The sequence below is a fragment of the Dermacentor andersoni genome, chromosome 3 (genome assembly GCF_023375885.2).
Source record: "Dermacentor andersoni chromosome 3, qqDerAnde1_hic_scaffold, whole genome shotgun sequence".
NCBI lineage: Eukaryota > Metazoa > Arthropoda > Arachnida > Ixodida > Ixodidae > Dermacentor > Dermacentor andersoni.
In genome coordinates, this window is record NC_092816.1 from 45,827,094 (window position 1) to 45,846,037 (window position 18,944).

General features: G+C 47.6%; 2 protein-coding genes across 3 annotated transcripts in view; one reads left to right on the forward strand and one right to left on the reverse strand.

Moving 5' to 3' along the window:
• Nucleotides 1-18,555, forward strand: part of LOC140212788 (uncharacterized) — a 34,180-nt gene extending 15,625 nt beyond the window's left edge. The window contains exons 2-5 of the mRNA XM_072286716.1: nucleotides 2,265-2,381; nucleotides 14,713-14,817; nucleotides 17,301-17,421; nucleotides 18,370-18,555. Of these exons, the coding sequence (XP_072142817.1) occupies nucleotides 2,274-2,381; nucleotides 14,713-14,817; nucleotides 17,301-17,421; nucleotides 18,370-18,527 (492 nt within the window). The 5' untranslated portion in view covers nucleotides 2,265-2,273 and the 3' untranslated portion in view covers nucleotides 18,528-18,555. The remainder of the gene's footprint in view (nucleotides 1-2,264; nucleotides 2,382-14,712; nucleotides 14,818-17,300; nucleotides 17,422-18,369) is intronic.
• Nucleotides 1-18,944, reverse strand: part of LOC140216711 (uncharacterized) — a 350,595-nt gene that overhangs the window by 239,632 nt on the left and 92,019 nt on the right. The window lies entirely within an intron of this gene.

The window sequence follows — 18,944 nt, forward strand, 5'->3', positions numbered from 1 at the left end:
CTTTTTTGGTATCTTTTATTGATTGATATTGAGGTAACTTTTTATTGATTTATTGCTTCATTCTATTAAAATCATACGCTAGTATTTAATATTTCGCATATACCTATTCAGAAATCTTGTTACAATGATTTATAAATATTTTTCTTATTTCTATATTGAACTACCCGGTTCTTGGCCAATCCACCAGAACGGTTGATATCTGTGCTGCCGGCAAATGCGCGTTTCACTGCAGCAAGATATAGGCAGTTTTCTGTGACCGAAGACAAAAAAAAAACTCACATTAGCAACATCTGCAGACTTTATGCATGTAAATTATTCTTGCAACAGACAATGGTGTTCTAACTGGCAATTCAAAGTATCATGCACAAGGCTGTGTTGCAGTATCCCACCACTTCATTTTTACGGGCACAGATGTGGTGTGGCGGTATACCCTTATGCCACCTCTACAATGAGCTGGAATCCATCGATCGCTTTTTATTATCGTGTCGGCGGCTTTCTACTCATCAAAAACTATGTTTATGAATTCCGCTTCGAAATCTATAGGACTGCCTTTGTGCAGTACTGTTGTACTCTCACGTGGAGCAACGGTATCAGGATACAGCCACAGGAACGTTTACCATAGTAAACGTTCCTGTGGCTGTGGCTTGCAAGCCAGTTAGAATTTCCTCTGTGACGCAAAAAGGTTGCCTTATTAACATTTCGCATTTGCCACGACTGATATATTTCTCCTTCATTAAATATAGAAAATTCAAAGCAAAAACACAAATTCACAGTTATATTAATAATATTATTATTCGAAACTTGCTCATTTTTACGTCTATCCTCTATGTATATTATTAACAAGTTTGTGTTACGATATTCCTATCTACAAGGCTGACTACCTTATTATACGCTACCTTAATTTAATTTATTATCGGTGTATTTCTCATCTTGGATTATTCATGTATTTTCCCTTCTTATTATTTATTTATTTATTAACTACTTTTTTTCATTTCTCAATCATTATCACCACCCGGTTCGTGGCCTATCACCCACAGTGGATTTGTACCATAAATTCAGCCTTCACCATCGTCATCATCGCCAGCACGGCGGAGCCCGTCAAGCTGGCGTCGGCAGGCTTGTGTATGCGTACGAGTCTCGGAGGCCATGTTTTAATTGGAATAGCTTTGTTCATTCCCGTGAGGTGGCGCTGCAGTAATTGTTGTTCAACGTTAAAAAATGACTTTATGACTATTCCTGCATGTTTCGGTTGGCTGTTTGTTGCATTTGATAGCAACGGAAGCAAGAATTAAGCAGCCGTATAGATTTTATAAGCATCAACGCATGAAGTATTAAAAAAAAAGAGAAAAACATTACCCCTTGCTGAGATTCGAACCCAGGTCTCTTGCGTGGGAAGCAGACATTCTACCTCGGCACCACGCCGCGTGAGTGCTGCCGATCGCAGCGCCCCCAGCGGCGTTACGGTCGTTGGCTACACGTTGAATGCATTGAAAGAGCGGCCGTTCCGGACACTCTCCATGTTCTCGTACACTTTACTGCCGCATATAGAAATAGGTAATATTGCGAAACAAAGCGTCCAGAAGACAGTAAGAATCAGGATCCGGTTGAAAAATGTGGCGTCTTTTGTGGGCCGACCCCGGAGATAGAGCACAGCCGTGCCAATAAAGTTTTCATTGTTAGTGTTTTGCACATTTAATATTTAAGTATGAGAAGTTGGAAGGTAAAAATATGCAGATCCAACGCCCTGTGGGAATCGATGTAAGTGAAGCTTTGTCTGCTGTTTGCGTTAATTGGCGTTGATATATTGACCGCATATGACAGTCGTGATGTGCAATGTTACCCTGGCTGCTCTGCTCGACGCTTTCTGGGAGCCTTCGTCTCCTCGGCACTAAATGCACGCTTGGGCGCCATTCTGGGTTCTGGCGTTGTAGGTCGCAGAACTGCCCCCCCTCTCTCTATTTCTTTGCTAACATTCTCCCCGCCTGCTCCCTTTGCTGTCCTTGCTGTTGCAGTGAGCAAGGAAACAAGCGCAGCAGCTCCCGCACTCCATTTGTGGGGGGGGGGGGGGGGGGGGGTCGCGCCTAGTCACGGCATCGTGAGGGCACTGTGCACAGGCAGTGCAGCGTAAATTTGACAAGAGGTTTTCGGGTTGTCTTTGTGCCACACTCGTGTCATGTACGCTAAAGGCCAGTGTCGCGAAAAATCCGCTGTCGACGCCGGGGACATCGCTAGGCGAATAATCAGTCTGAACCACAACCACGCAGGACAAATAAATGGCCACCACCTCGTTTGGATACGAGTTCATCATTGATGACAAGAAGGTTTTGTCTGCGACCACCAAAAACGTGTCCGAGCTGAATGAGAAGTTGAAAAAGGCCGGAGTAAGTGATTGCTATTTGTTAATTCAAATACACTTCCTTGGTTTTTGTCACAAGCTGTTAGTGTATATGTCAACTCTACCAATATTACGTAAAGTTTACGAATTCAGAGGCACCTAAGCAGGCCCTGTACCACTTACATGTTTATCGAAGTGGAGAGAAGCATTCGAAGTTAAAATAGGCTATTTGTTAAACACTTTGTCATGAAAAGTACTTCCGATGTATTCACCAGAAGCGGATGCCTTTAACTGCCAATGTTACGACAGAGCGAGGCGTGCTCACAAGGCACCGCCTGCTATATGTCACCATCACCATATGTCACCACGCAGGTCACATTTGATTTGGGACGTTAATGTAGACGCCACTGCCCCCGATTTTGGTGCCTGCGACGCGCCAAACGTAAGCCAAACGCAGTTGTCGTTAGCGAGCAGCACAGCGCTGAGCCAGTGGACATGTCGGTGTACCCTGCCGTATCTGCGCTACGTAGCAGACCGCAGCTACACTCAGGTGTAGTGCATATTGCGCAGCGTTTGCTTTGTGCCCGACAGGGCCCGCGTGAGTCCTCGCGCTCATACGATCCTGTCTGACCATGCTGCGTGGTGCGGACCGGCTTTGTCCTCCGCCTGCGTGACTGGCGAATAGTAGCCACATACAACAAGTGCATTGTAACACTGTTTTATGCCAGGGTACTTCCTGTAACGGATGCCACATTTATTACCCATGCTCTACAAAGGTCATCGCATATTTTTCATACTAAAGTAGTCCAGTCATACTTTGCCCGCACTAAAATCTTTGAGAAATCATTTTTTCCACTTACGAGTGAAGAATGGAATCATTTACCAGAATGTATTGTTGAATGCATATCTCATTTCATAATGAAAATATACTGAAAAAGCATCTTTTGTAATGCCTCTCCTGCTTGGGCAGCATTGCTGCCTGCAGTATTGTGTAAATAAATAAATAAACAATGGATGTAACATTGGCGCTCAGGAATAAAATAGCTGGCTTGTTGCAGCACTGTGGAAGCTGCACAAATTCTTAGTTGATAGGAACGCCGAGTGTCCATCGAGGTGTGCTCACTCGCGCCACCTCATCTGCGTAGCGTCTGCTTACAGTATGATAAATGGCAATGTATGTGAGAATGATGCGATGAGCAAAGAATATATGGTTGAAAATATAACTGTGTGTTTTTATGGTAAAATGAATACAAAATGAAATTTATTTTAGAAGCGAGTAAACCATGCGTATTTAATAGCTTTTCTAAAATGGCACCCAAGATTGTAACGCTGTCAGATATTGGTAGGATATGATTACTTAATGATACACCCGTAGTAGGCGGAATTGTTGTTTGAAGGTTAGGAAACAAAACATGTTTTTGATGGACTCATTCGAAGATAGTTTGGTGGTTTAGTGAGCACCACCTGTCGATATTGCCAACTTCAGCGTTCAGCTGATCTTTCATTACTGTCTATCACTAGTGAAAGGACTAAATGTTTGTGTCATCGGCACACAAGAGGAAAGTGCGACTGGTAGGCGCGTCGGGTAGATTGTTTATGAACGACAGAAACAGTAAGGGACCTCGTGATACAACCTTGAGGAACACCAAAGTTGATAAAGTTAGCCGATGAAAGGTGACCGTTTCCATGTATAACTTGAGACACATTAGTTAGCTTCCCATGAAGGACCAGTGACGCCGTAGGTGACTGTAGTTGTTTACAAAAGAATGGAATGGTTCAGAGTTACAAATACTGTAGTTCGGTCAATGAATGCTGCTCCCACAATTAGCCCGGTATTTATAGACCTGATTCTGTATGGCCTCGTAGCGCGAGTGTCGGCGTAACCGAGCGAACGAGCACAACAGCGAAGGATCAAAGAGTGACACGGAGTGCAGCGGAAAATGAGATGCGGCGATAGCGCAGAGATGGCGAGCACGAAAGCGGGGGAGGAGAGGGTATGGCGAAAGCGTGAGAAGAAAAGCATAGTGCCCTGCATGACGCGTGCTTTGTGGCGGCGATGACTGTGAGGTGGCGCCAGAGTAGAGCGCGTCGTCTGTATGGAGGGAGTGCTGCATGAACGGACGTCGGTTTGCGGCGGCTGCTGTGAATCCCACCCACGCATCACGATTAGCGAGGCCGTCGCGCCTCGCTTTGCTCCGTTTGCAAAGTGCCGCACGAGACATAATTGTCCGCGCCAGCTAATATCTCGTGAAATGGAAACACGTAACCACAGATGAATTTTTTAACCTTCAGCTTGCGTGAAAGAATGTGCATTTCAAACAATCTGGTGCGTCTCGCTGGACAGGCCGGACGGACGGATTCCTCGGTGGCGTTCCGTGATTCTCCTAGCACGGGCTTGGTATGTTGCAGAAGTCGTGGGGCGCTGTTATTGTTGCGGTTTGCTTTTCTCGTACTGGAGCAAGTACTGCCCCAGTAGGACACATGCAACCGGCAAAATGAGGCCTCAAGAGAGCACCCGACATTATAATGTAGCTGGTGCGCGATCCGCAAATTCTTTCTGGCTGTCCGCCATCGCGGACAGCTGATCTTATACGTCCCTGGCACGCATAGGCCTCGGTGAGGCGCAACCTAAGGACCAGTCCGGATTCTAGCTTTGGTATTCCTGTTGCCGCTTTGGCATCCTGGAGGTGCCGCCAATAATACTAAAGGCCCGTTGTTGCAACCGGTAAATAAGAATTCGTATATATAAAAAAAGGAATCGCGCCCACGTGCCAACTTGTGACGCACCGATACCGCACCCCTTCGAGAAGCATTATGGAACGCCAAAGAGGAAATTAAGACGATGAGCAAAACGAGAAAGTGAAAGCAGAAGACAACGTTTCGACGGACCGAGGGTGTAAGGTGGGTGGGTGCGGCAACCGTCTCTTTTTTAGAAGAACCCCACCTTTATATGCACTGGCGAGGAAAGCATATGTTGCCTTAAAGAAGACAAGTCTACTTGTCGAAACGTTGACTCCTGCTTTCACCTTGTTCTCGTTTTGCTCGTCCTGAATTTCCATCTCCCGCCTTTCGCGTGTTTTCTAAAGAGGAATTTAGGAATTTACCGGCCTGGCGTTGGCATGCACAGTGCAACGATTTCTGCCTTTTCGTCGCTTAATGTTGTTGTTGTTGTGTTGCTATGTTGTTGTTCTTGTTAAAGCTTAATTAAATAACCATAAAGGTTTCCGCCCCCAGGAAGTGGATCCATTGGTGTGGAGGTAGGGAAAGAGGAGGAAGTCAGTTCAGGTATTATTGACCATTTTTGAGGCTTGTAGAAATCCAAGTAACCGCTGGAATATGAGGCGCTGGCTAGTGCCAGGCGTCCGAATCCTCAGGCCTCACAGTAGCGGGGAGAGTGGCTATCGCTCTCCTGCAGTGCTGGAGTATATGTTGCCGATCCAGCAGCTGGTTCCTTGGACAGGATCGGTAAGTGGCCGAAGACGCATCCTGGTGTGGCGGGTTGGTGTCACTGTCGCCCTGACTATGCGTCGAAGGCGTGGCTTCAGCACGGGTGAACTTCCCTGGAACAAGCGCAGGATCTTCAGGGAGGGTGTTTCCGGAGTGCAGCTCTTCAAGCCACCTTCGCCTCCTATAGGACTGCGTCCGGGTGGATGGGGTGTGGGTCGTCAAGCACTTGTGGCCCCCTCTTTGAAGGGCAAGAAAGAAGCTCCCTTGCAAGAAGGTCGGCCATTCGCTTGCCAGCGACCCCAGCGTGACGTGGTACTCATGTGAATCAGAAAGTGTGGCCAGCCTCGTCGGCAATTCGCATCGCCCGGTGTATCGAGTTAACAGCACTATTGCGCGAGTCCAGCCGGGCGCATGCCTTTATCGAGGCCTGCAAGTCTGTGTAAACAGTGGGAGTGAAGGCTGCAAAAGGAGGCTTGAGAATGGCATTGCATGCAGCGGGTATCGCAGCTACTTCCGACGTTAATGGGTCGTTGCAGGCAGGGCGGCAGGAGGAGTAGGCCGCGGCGGTACGTGGGCAGTAGTGCACTAAGACTGAAGCTTCGTCACTGAGGGCGCCGTCGGTAAGTAAAAGCGGTAAAAGCGTGGTGACAGGGAGAAGTGCGAATGTCTCCTTGATGCCGCCTTGTGTAAGACAACTGCCTCTCTGCGTGATCGGCATTCATGTTTTGGGGAATAAGTTGTCCATATACACGTTGTCCATATACACACTGAAGCGAAGTACAGGCATCTCAGCCAGGCGATAGCAGATTGGTACCATCACCAAGCTGATCAGTAGTGGTGGATGAGCAGTAATGGTGGGCTGCGCCTTGCGGCACTCCCAGTCGTGATTTCTTCGGTGCGGAGAGTCTGCCCTACGGTAACCTGAAATTCGCGGTTATACCGAAAGCCGCGTATGTATGCCCAGGGTTTGCCTGGGTTGCTTGAGAGCGACCAAAATAAGGTAATCGACAGCAAGGACCCTTTAGGCTTCGTCGAAACAAGTTTCGACGCCACGAACCAGAAACGCGTGAGACGCGCGCGCGCGCTTGTGTGTGTGTGTGTGTGTGTGTGTGTGTGTGTGTGTGTGTGTGTGTGTGTGTGTGTGTGTGTGTGTGTGTGCGCGTGTGCGTGCGTGCGTGCGTGCGTACATCTAGCGTAGCGTCTAGGTGAAAGTTTGTCCAGAGTTCGATTGTGGACTACCTCAAGAGAGTTACGGTTCTAAGAAGATGCAAGTAAACCAACTAGCCCAGTTGTCCATTCTTCAAGAGAGTTTGCCATCAGGCCCCGAACACCGGCACTCTCAGCTACCGTCAGCTGTGCAGTTTGCCGACTGACACCTTCTAAATCGTCCCGTTCACCAGCATGTCCGACCAGGACAAACGTCTCTTGGCCCAACATTTGGGCGGCACCCATGAATTCTTCTTCTTTTTTTGTTTCTAGAATTAGTTGACGTAACCGTTTGGTGGGCCTCCGTCGAGAAATTTCCGGCGATTTTTGTACTGCAGTAACTTGCTAGGTGGAGGTGGTTTCATGAAAGTACAGCACAAAGCCATAAAATAAAACTCGTATTTTTACTTCTTTCTTTTTTTGGTTCTGTGTAGCTTCGTATAGCTTCGGGCTATCCTCGTGTGGATGTCTTTTTTTTTTTTTTTTCGTAGGAGTGCTGTGATAAGGCTGAAGTGCTCTATACAACGCTTCATCGGAATGCGACACTTGGCACATGGCGTGTCGGCGCCTGTCGGTATACACGTAGCTCGAGTATATATAGAGCTTGGGTGACATGCATATATTATTCAACGTCGGTGTAGAGTAACGCGCTTTCCTCGCTCGCTTATTAATGACAACTGAAACTGATTTACCGGTCATTGGTTCACTGCAATGCTTTAGCACGCCGCATGCACATCTAATATGGTGCTGATTCGATATACAAGCATTCAGGGTGTTGTATTAAAAAGTGCGAAATATAAATCTCCAAGTTGCGGTGTTTGTTGTTGACTTCGCCGCTTTGTCCGCCACTATAGAGAGATCGTAGAGGCTACGTCGTGACTTGCTCACGAAACGCGCTATCTAAGAAACGTGTAAAAAAAAATGGACGCAGAGCCCAACGACGCTGGAATATGTTCTTGACTTGAGCTAGATGCCGTATAACAAAAAAAACGAAAAACTAAAGATGTATGTATATTTAAATAGAAGCAGAAGAATGCTGACTACGAGCTGGGCTCTTCTGTTCTATTTGCATTATGCGGATTTGTGTTTCTTACCGTACATAACTGTATGGCTGGCTTTTTGTTAAACGGCAGTTAAGCGTCTGCGCTCGCTTTTGTCTGTCGTTCGACTAGCTTTATTTATTTATTTTTTACTTGCGTGGCTGCTTTCCTTGTTGATATTACAATTATGCAGAACTCTCCAAGAATATATGTTAAATCTCGATTTAACTGCGCGATGTGCACTCGGGCTACATTTGACATTGCTCAACCATCGAATATGGCGGGTACATAATATGTATTCTCTGTGTACCATGCTGCCCTTATAGTTCTGTATTATTTTATTTTACTTGTAAAATCATAACGTGGGTGACGAATGAATTATGTGCCAGAAATGCTAACCGTAGCGCGTTCACGGATAAGACGACAGCATATATAGAGCGCGTGGCGCTTACAACTTTCCTCTATATTGACTGATGTCGTATGTCGTGTCAGCAGAAGAGCACTGCTCACTAGGATGTAATGGCAGACCGTGCCACGCGTGTCCAGCTCTGAGGCACCCGAGGAATATATTTCTCAGAGGTGTGTGTGGGGGGGGGGGGGGGGGGGAGTTGTACGCAATACGTATACCGTGGTGGAGGCGTTGTTGCCCGGCCGGCCTTTCCGCCTGTGCCGCAGTTTTGCGATCAGCGCGAGTGCCAGACATACAGTGCGTACCACAGCTGCACACTTTTGAAACCGCCGGAGAAAGTGGCCATTTAGGGCCTATCTTTCATCAAGCAGTAATCTGCGTCTGGCGTTCATTCCCTTTCTCTAACACTCTGCCGTCGCTAAAAGCTTCCTTTCGGGAGCACCGTGTCACTCTGACACTCGCATGCCCTTCGATATGTGAAAGTACCGGTAGTGACGTGTTAAAAGGAAAGCCAAGATTAAAGACGACGATTATCGGTGGTAGACAGGCCCACCGAAGTGCGCGAATTCTTTTTTTTTTTTTTTTGATGGCACATTCGGCTGGTCCTTTCGGAGCGGTGCTCTCTGGGCTGCTCTCGAGAGCAGCGTTGTCTTCGTAAGAGCGTGCGCGCCTTACATCCGGCTGTTTCTGTTCCATATATGGCTCTCCTAACGCGTCGAGAGCTCTCAGGCACTCCGAGCACTGTCGTGGGAGCAGCCGGCGAGTTTGACAGCGTTTCCCGCCACATCAGCGTAACACTCTCCGGTATAACGCAGCGTCGCCGCTGTTGGCGACGGTTCACCGTATAACCGCATGCCTGATGGCGTCCTGCGTCCGCCGTTTTTTCGCGGGCAGTGCCGCTAGCAGGTTTGCTTATGGAAATATACAGGCCAATATACAGGTCGCTACAGTAACGCTGTTTGAACGCCCGATGTGTTGTTTTTTTTTTGTTGTTGTTGTCCTGCTGTGAACTTTTCAGTGTGAACACTGGCGTACTCTCTGGGTGTCGCATTTCTTAATGATCCAGTTCATTTCCCATCGTTTTTGCCATTGGCACAAACCGAAGTGGCGGCGCCGTTATTGTTGGGATCAGCCATCGGGAAGGACGGATGAAAAAATGACGTGGAACGTCACAGAATACTGGCTCTCGGTTGAGGTACGGCAGCGCCTCCTAGGCAGCAGGCTTGTGCACTCTGTTTATGGGTCATTTTACTTCGACTGAAATTTCCATTGCCAAGCCCGGCGTGACGAAAGCATTGACGTCAAAATCACTGCGGCTCACTCGGGAACGTCCCCATTAGATTCCATCGCAGTCGGGCAAGGTAGCACGACGTCACACATTGGAGTTCACCAACGTTGTGCTGTCTAGGAAGTGTTGTATATGCATGGGCTAGATAACGGAACGATTATATTCATTATCTCGTTTCATCAGTCCGAGCGGTGCATCCACCCACGTTGTCAGCGGGATCGGCCCGACGAGAACGGTGGCTGATTATAAAAAGTTGGAAGGCAATTCAATCTCTAGTCGAAGCTGATCAATCACAATGTCTTTTTCAGCAAGTTGGGATGAGAATTGGGCGGGATCACACGGTGCTCTAGCGCGTCATCCCTCGCGTGAAGGGAGTAGGAGGAGCGTCGGACTGCTTGAATATTTGGTCTGCGCTATCTTCGGGATCGGTGCACATTTTTACACTGCACTATGTTCGTGGTCAGCCCACGAAAACGGCTGGAAACACATACCCGATACGAGAAAGGGGGGTTAACTTGTTAAAGAAAGACATTCCCCCGTGTTCTCAACCGATCCTCGACTCGAAGCTGGCACTCACTCCGATGCATGGATGGATGATATAAGCGTCCCCTTTGGAACTCGGCGGTGGGTTGCGCCACCAAGCTCTTGCTATTATACTGCCTAATGTCTTACCCATGTTAAAAAGGAAAAGAAAAGAAAATAAAACCACGATGAATTCCCATAACCAAATTTTCTGACACCCTATTGTGAACTTTGTTTTTGTACGTCTCCGTTTTCCTGTCGTTTCCCTGCTTTTCTTCCGCCAATCTTCCAATTTTCTCTTACTAGCGAAGTTGAACACAATGCCGCCCATGGACTGAAAAATGCGCCACGTTTCTCGACAACTGTCGTGGCGCCTCAATGAAGAGCAGTGACCACTTCTGTTCAGGGGTGGCGCTGTGATCGACTTCCTCAGTTCCGTTACAGGCATAGGGAGCCGTACAAGGTAGCCATTGAAACTTTAAGGAAGAGAGAAAATATTAAGGAAATCTAGGCAAACTGGCTATATACTGATTAAGCTTGTATGTAATATCTGTTTAGCACAAGCAGGCTAGGCGACTATTTGTCGCCGCCCCGTTACGAAGGCGATGTCAATAAATCACCGTAGAGTCAAGGTGGAGGGCTGAGTGGAGGAACGTTGTAAAATACGGGGCATTTTCTTCTTAACGAGAAAATAATGGAGCGAAAGGAACCGCTACATTACAGATTGTTTGCACGTGGCGTCGACGACGCAGCTTCTTTCCCTGCTAGCACCCAAACATGGCGGCCACGATCACGCCAGAGCACCGTATCATCACGCACACCTAATTTTCTTTTTTGACGGTCACCATTTTGCACCGGATTATCGCTGTTATCGATTTGTTGCCCGGTGGCAAGACGTGCCTGCCGTGCTGTCACGTTTTATACGCAACTTATCGACGTGCCAGCTACCCTAAGGTGGCGGCCACGGTGGCGCCAATGCAAACCTGATGCCAGCATGCGAGAGAACTGCACAACTTCAGCGAAGGCGGACGAGAACTAATTACAGTGAAGTACAAATAGATGGACTATATTTACGGCAACGTGCTTACCGTTCGTGTTAACAAACGTAGAAAACAATAAGGAATTGTGCTCTAATCGCTCATCAGTTCATTATAAGTCAAACCTGGAGATGCTATAGTGAAGTTTTAAATTTAATTTATATCCCGCAGTTGAAGGCTACCAGCGCTCAACGCAAGTACTCGATAAAAAAGTGCCGTTGCTGGTTAGTTACGTTATTTATTCGCCAAAATGTGCAGCGGGATGCATACACGTAACTTATACTGGCGAGTAAAGTCAGCACTAGGAGAAACAAGGACATGAATGGTAGGATGCCCCGACAGCGACGACATTGCTGGCATCAAGGAGCTCTTTGTCTCACAATTCTCGTGTAAAGGGTGCTTTGCCTGTAAGGTTATAATCGAAGACGACCGAACAGCGCCGCGTCGCCACTTCTCCCTGCGGTCCCATTCGTTTTCTACGTCAGCTGTCAATACCCTTCTACGTTTCCCACGCTCGTGCGATGGCTCGATGCGTCCTCGTGGAGCGGACTTTTGTTCTCACTATTGAATCCATTTGCGTGCTTATATTGGGAGCACTGGTCGCGTCAGCCTCTCTTTAATGAAACTGCAGTACGAGGGAACTGCTCGCACGTTTCTAACCACCATACTAAAATGTCAATTTGCAATTCAGTTATTTCGTACTCGCAGTACTAGTGTTTCAGTAATGAGAGTATTCGCATCAGTTCCGAAATAAATTTTTGTTTTACTGGAAATGTAAATAAAAAGACACGAAATCAGCGGATAGAATACGGCAATGCTTTGGTAGGAAATACAAGGATGAGTAATCTTGCATTGAAAGCCGAATGAACGTCAAGTACGTAGTGTGCGGTTGAAGATTCATTAATTAAATATAGCATGACAGAAAAAGAAAGAAAATATCTGGAATAATATTCCGACCCTACTTATAGAGGAACATGCTTGTATAGCTACAGGTTCAAGGTGATGTTTCGATCTGTAAACGCGCGTAGCTTAGCCATCAGAGCCATTAATTATCGCACTGGACAAGTGTCACGGCGAGCCGAAGCCACTGTCGTCTGTGAGAAACGGAGCAGCCCGGGCAGCTCGCGACTCTTCGAATGGCGTGAAGTGTCACGTAATGTCAACCGAGCCGGCGGAGGCTGCACGTGACTCGCTGCGGACGTGTAATCTGCACGAACGACGAGCGAGTGCCGCGTTATGGCTCGTTCACATAGGCGACTTGAGGAGGTCGCGCGACCATTTGCGACTCGCGATCGAAAAGCGACCGAAGGCGACTGAGGTTCACACCGGCAAGCCCGGGTGAGCGCGACCCGCAAGTCGCAATCCCGGAGATTATCGTTCTCGGCGAGAACTCTCGGAATCTACGCGGAATTTGCCGCGACACGGGAGGAGGCCGGATGTAGACACACGAAAGATAACTTCCGGTGCACCGCTGATTAGTTTTGCGACCACAGTTCCGCGATTGAAAAATCGCGCAGAAAGCGACTGGCCAAAAATGGTCGCTTTTCGAGAAAAGCGACCGTTTGTGACCAACTTGGTCGCGCGACCACTGTCATTCGCCGGTGTGAATTAGCCCTTAAACGCAGTGGCTCATCGGCCGGGGATATTGAGCAGCATTTAAATGAAGCGAAATAAAAAAAAAACGCTCGCGTACTTAGATTTAGGTGAACTCTAGCAATTGGTGATCAAGATTGCCCGCTACGGCTTCCCGCATAATACGCCGCGCAATCTTGGAACGTTAGCCACCGCGATATAGATGCGACGCTCGACCATGGATTGTTCTGTTTCCTAAAAAAATAGCAGAAGGGGAATGGTAGGTAGTGAGCATTATAAATAATAATAAACGAATATTTTTGGGCAGCACACAATGAGACTGTTTAGCACTACAAGCTAGCGTATGATACGGTGTCGCTCTTTAGATGAAAACAGATGCTTGATTCACGAATTATGATACTTCGATCGTTGTTGGGCGAGACCGGAAGCGAAATAGATGCCAACGTTTTCTCATTTCACACAAATAAATAACGAAAGAAAGTTTCCGCCTAATTTGTGGTGACAAAGTGAAGATGCACATTGATTTTGAAAAGAGAGTGAGAGAGAGAGGGACGGAGAGAAATGCTCGTCGAGCTCACGCTTTGCTCATCGGTCAGAGAAGAGACGAGCTGCGCATCGGTAACGAAATGCTACGCAGCCAATTGCGACTTTGTGATTTCGTGTAACTGAAGGAACCGTGTAACAACAGCGTGACCAGCGTCTTTCCTGTCCCGAACAGTTTCTTTTTTCAGCCCTCTGTTGCGTCTTAACACTGCGTGCGGGGGCCGCCTGCACGCGGGAGGCGCTCCGACACAGGATACCCGCTGCATGTAACGGGAGTAGCGTGGCGGCTGGAGGGCCGGGCGCCGCCTGTGGTTTTCCAGTCGTCCGGCAGCTCGAGTTGCCCTTCGGTGACACAGAACCTCGGCGGCAAAAGTGTACCACGTGCACCCGCCACACGTCGCGTCACGCAACCGCTGTCGGCGTCTACGCGCGGCCTCGTTTATCCCGCTTTCACCCGGCCGCCTCTGGGGGCTCAGTCACCGTGGCATTCTGCTGCTGAGCCACGGAGCTGGTTGTTGGTTCGATTACGCACGTGGGCCCACGATACCTATACGATGCCACACCGGGCCCATGATACCGATGACGTCACTGTCAGTGACGTCATAGGTATTGACAGTGTCAGTTCGGAACCGCTTATTAGTTTACCGATTGATAAAGCTTCCACATTTAAAGCACCACGTGGCTGAAAATTGAGGGTTTTCAGCACTTTCTCTGCAGAAAATGTCAAACGTGCGAAAATGCTTCGAAATCAGTGACGCCGTACAGACGTACCTGCGCTGCGGTTCAGGCTTGAAACTCAGAAAGGCGTATTCCGCCGTTCATTTTCTTTTTCGTTTTCCCGCCAGGTGAAATACCTGTAAGGTCTTCAAAGCTTTTCACCTGTCTCGAGTAATTTGCCGATAGTCAGTGTCGCTCGATAAACAAAACACGTAGGAAAAACGCACAAAGACCTCCCATTTTCGTCTGGGTGGTTATCGTGGTTGTTCCCGCACATGGTGCTCACTGCGCATGTTCCTTTTTCTGCGTGCACTTTCTGCGTGCCGTACGTGTTCTACAAGCAAGCATTTCGTTCTACCCTTATATTGAGAGCAGTAATCCTGACTCACTGGTACGACTTTCACGTCATAAGTGTTGTTCGTATGTCCCTGTTTATTTCAACCGCATTGAATTTAAGCCCAGATTGCGAATATTACTTATACAGCGTCTCGTCTTGCCCATTTCATTAAGATCAGGCATACGTCATTGCTATTTAGGTATGTCCCGGCTTAAATATGTCTCACCATGTTTTTCAGCGGAATATGACACCTGCCTGGACATTCCGGATTTGCGTAAAGCGGCTCCTGACGTCCACCCAAGCTAAAGTGGACAGGCTGAACGATGATCTCCGAGGGAAAGGAGTAAGTGATTGCTTTCTGTTAATTCAAATACACTTCCTTGGTTTTTGTCACCGGCTGTTAGTGTATATGTCAACTCTACCAATTTTACGTAACATTTACGAATTCGGAGGCACCTAAGCGTGCCCTGTTCCACTTACATGTTTATCGAAGTGGAAAAAAGCATTAAAACTTAAAATAGGCTATTTAATAAACACTTTGTCACGAAAAGTACTTCGATTCGTTTCACCAGAAGTGGATTTATTGGCAATCAAACGCGGCGGTCGCGGTGCTTCCGCTCCTCCTTCAATGCCTTTCACTGCCAAGGTTACGACAGAGCGGGGCGTGCTCACAAGGCACCGCCTTCTGTATGTCACCGTGTCGCGCAGTTCACATGCGATTTTGGATGGTATTGTAGAGGCCACGGCCCCCGATTTTGGCAGCTCCGACGCGCCAAAGGTAAGCCAAACGCGCTTTCCATGAGCGAGCAGCACAGCGCTGAGCCAGTGGACTTGTCGGGGTACGCTGTTGTATATGCGCTACGTAGCAGACCGCAGCTACACTCAGGTGTAGTGCATATTGCGCAGCGTTTGCTTTGTGCCCGACAGGGCCCGCGTGAGTCCTCGCGCTCATACGATCCAGTCTGACCATGCTGCGTGGTGCGGAGCGGCCTTGTCCTCCGCCTGCATGACTGGCGAATAGTAGCCACATGCAACAAGTACATTGTAACACGAAAGTGTTTTATGCCGGGGTCCTTCCTGTAACGGATGCCACATATATTGCCCATGCTCTACAAATATTCCATGCTCTACGTATTTTTCATTCTAAAGTAGTCCAGTCATACTTTGCAAGCACTAAAATCTTTCAGAAATCATTTTTTCCACTTAGGAGTGAAGAATGGAATCATTTACCAGAATGTATTGTTGAATGCATATCCATGTTTCATATGAAAATATATTGAAAAAGCATCTTTTGTAATCCCTCTCCTGCTTGGGCAGCATTGCTGCCTGCAGTATTGTGTAAATAAATAAATAAACAATGGATCTAACGTTGGCGCTAAGGAGTAAAATGACTGGCTTGTTGCAGCACTGTGGAAGCTGCACAAATTCTTAGTTGATAGGATCGCCGAGTGCCCATCGAGATGTGCTCATCCGCGCCACCTCGTCTGCGCAGCGTCTGCTTACAGTAGGATAAATGGCAATGTATGTAACAATGATATGCAACGAGCGAGGAATATGAGGTTGAAAATAGCTGCATGTTTTGATGGTAAAGTGAGTACAAAATGAAATTTATTTTAGAAGCGAGGTAACCATGCGTATTTATTAGCTTTTCTAAAATGGCACCCAATATTGTAACGCTGTCAGATATTGGTAGGATATGATTACTTAGTGATACACCTGTAGTAGGCGGAATTGTTGTTTGAAGGTCATGAAACAAAACATGTTTTTGATGGACTGATTCGAAGATAATTTGGTGCTTTAGTGAGCACCACCTGTCGATATTGCCAAGTTCAGCGTTACGCCGATCTTGCATTACTGCCTATCACCAGTGAGATTAATAAACGGTTGTGTTTATTAAAGTTGGCGGCAGGGTGTAATTATATCAGTTCAACTACGTTTTTAGTAGTGGTAACAACGTGGCATTATTTCGCATTATTGGCGGCTCCTCCAAGACACCAAAGCGGCAACGGGGACACCAAAGCTAGAAACCGGACTGGTCCTTGGGTTGGGGCTCGCCGAGGCCTGCACGGCCCCAACTCATGGGCCGCCCTGCTTCTAGCTTTGGTGCGTCCCACTACCCCTTAGGTGCTCTCCTGAGGCCTCCATTAGCTGGTTACATGTGCTTTCCTGGAGCAGTGCTTGTTAAAAATACAATCTTTTGTTACGACAAAAAAAGCTACCCATGACTTATACAACATCAGTCAGAACCTTGCCCCTTCAGACGCAGTGATCACCAAACGGGGCGCCCATGCCCAATGCCACACCGCATGGCCAGCCAGTGGCGGAGCATAAACAAACTCGACTGCACTCCGTAATGCCGGCATGTCTAGGGGACAATTATACAGCACGTGCCAAGAAACCTCCTTTGTAGTGCCTAGGCAGAGTCACTTATTCAAGCAGCAAAGGCCCCAAGAAAGAATTTCTCTCTCGCACCCGCTCTTGCTCGCGCCTCCACAGAAACGTCGAGCGCCGCAAGAAACGCCCCGCCCCGCTGTACCTACTAGCAATTGTAAGAACGCCACCGGGATTGAGGTGCCCTGGGAGTATTGACAAACACATGCTACTCTACACCTTTTCATGGTTCTTTTCATTGGTAGTGCAATGCTTTCGAAGCGTCAGCTTCCGCGACCGCCAAATTTAGTTCAGAAATGAAATAACCATAACTTTTGGTATTTCATTATATTCTTTAATATGCTCACGTATGCTAGATCTTGGTAAAGTGTGCGTTTACTCATGGCACCTTGTTGTAAGACAGTAGAAAGACTGAAAGAAATATTCTTACTGCAGGTACAGGCTGAACGCATCAATGATGCCAACCTGACCTTGATAATAAATGATCTGGGACAAGCGGAGCCCTCATTCGCCAACGAACCAGAAGTAGGACACGCCGCTCGCAGTGTGACCAGCGGTAAGAGATTCCCCATATCTCAATATCTGTGATTCCATAGAATAGATCATGAATGCTCCAGAGCCCTTGCATACATAATTTACTACTGCTGAGGCTCTAATTATTCCACATGCTTGAAACTTCGTCTATACCTGGTCCATAACTTGCCCCTAATTTTAATCAACTGTAAGCAAGGCTTCATGTTAAGTCCACCGAAGATACAGGGCAGACATTCTACAAAACTTCTTAACATCCAAACAAATCAGCACCCAACAATTATTGGGAACGCTCCTAATTTCACCATCAATGTTAACGGTGCCACGGCTTGCACTTAATATTCATTGCATTTGCCTTGCCATAGAACTCGCTAGCGACACTAGGAACTAAGTTGATGACGGCCGTGCGATTGACACTTTCGAAGACTTGCTCTTTTTTTATTCTTAGTCGTACTTGCGGGCTGTAAATAACTGCAATTTTTTAGACTTGTACAAAGGACCATTCTATCATTCTTTAAGGCCGTGCTGCTTGCTCATTCACCCTTGAGGCCGAGCATGGGCTGTAACTATTATTGTACGTAATTATTCTAATATAGCAAGCAGATTCTCATTTACTTCACGCAGTAACAGTAGGAAGACGCGCAAAACACCCTTCATGATTGATGTCAGCTATTGGGTCTGTGTTTTCTCAGCAAGCCCAAGAGGTGGTTCATGGACCCTTTAACGGAGTCTCCTGTTGATCCATTTTCTTCTCTAGGATAAGTTGTTGGCAACCCTAATGATAAAAACATGGTAAAAAACTACGTACAGCGTGAAGGACAAGGACTGCGAGACCACATACACTGCGGTGTGTATGTCGTCTCTTGCAGTCTTGTCTTTCGCGCTGTACGTCGTTTTTTATCGTGAATTGCCAACTACTCCAAGCAACCACCCCTAGAATAAACACTGGAGTAAAAAAAACTTCTCTTTCCAGAGCTGGCAAACATGAGGATGCGCTTGACCCTGGAGGAACGTGAGGAGGTGTGCCGCTGGGGTTACCGTCATAGGTGCACATTGGTCATTGTGACATCTACTGGGCTGACGGAGGGCCTCTCCAGACGGATTGCATCTTTCGCGATTCAGCGACTGTAAATAAAGCATTGATGCTCATCATCATCAACACCATGAGCGGTGACCACGGGGGGGGGGGGGGGGGAGGGGTAATGCAGCAGTGCCTCCCCGAGCGATGCCGGAGTCAACTCCCCCCACCTAAAGTGTCGTTACCAGAGTTACCCACATTTGACATTTATTTTGAGTTGCCTCTACCTCTTCAGATAAAATGTTATTGTGTGTGACGAAAAGCTTAGTCGCAAGTGTGCGCATACCTGCGACGATAGGAGGACAAGCGCATTAGAAGCACCACAGACATTTTTTGTTCAATTTCCACTGCGATTGATTGAAAACTATTCCATCGAGCTGGGCGTCCCGCCTCTTGCCCTACACGCAGGTAGGGAGGGGGGACGAAGCAGTCCCCATGCGTTGAGGACGGTTCATTTCCACTGCGAACAC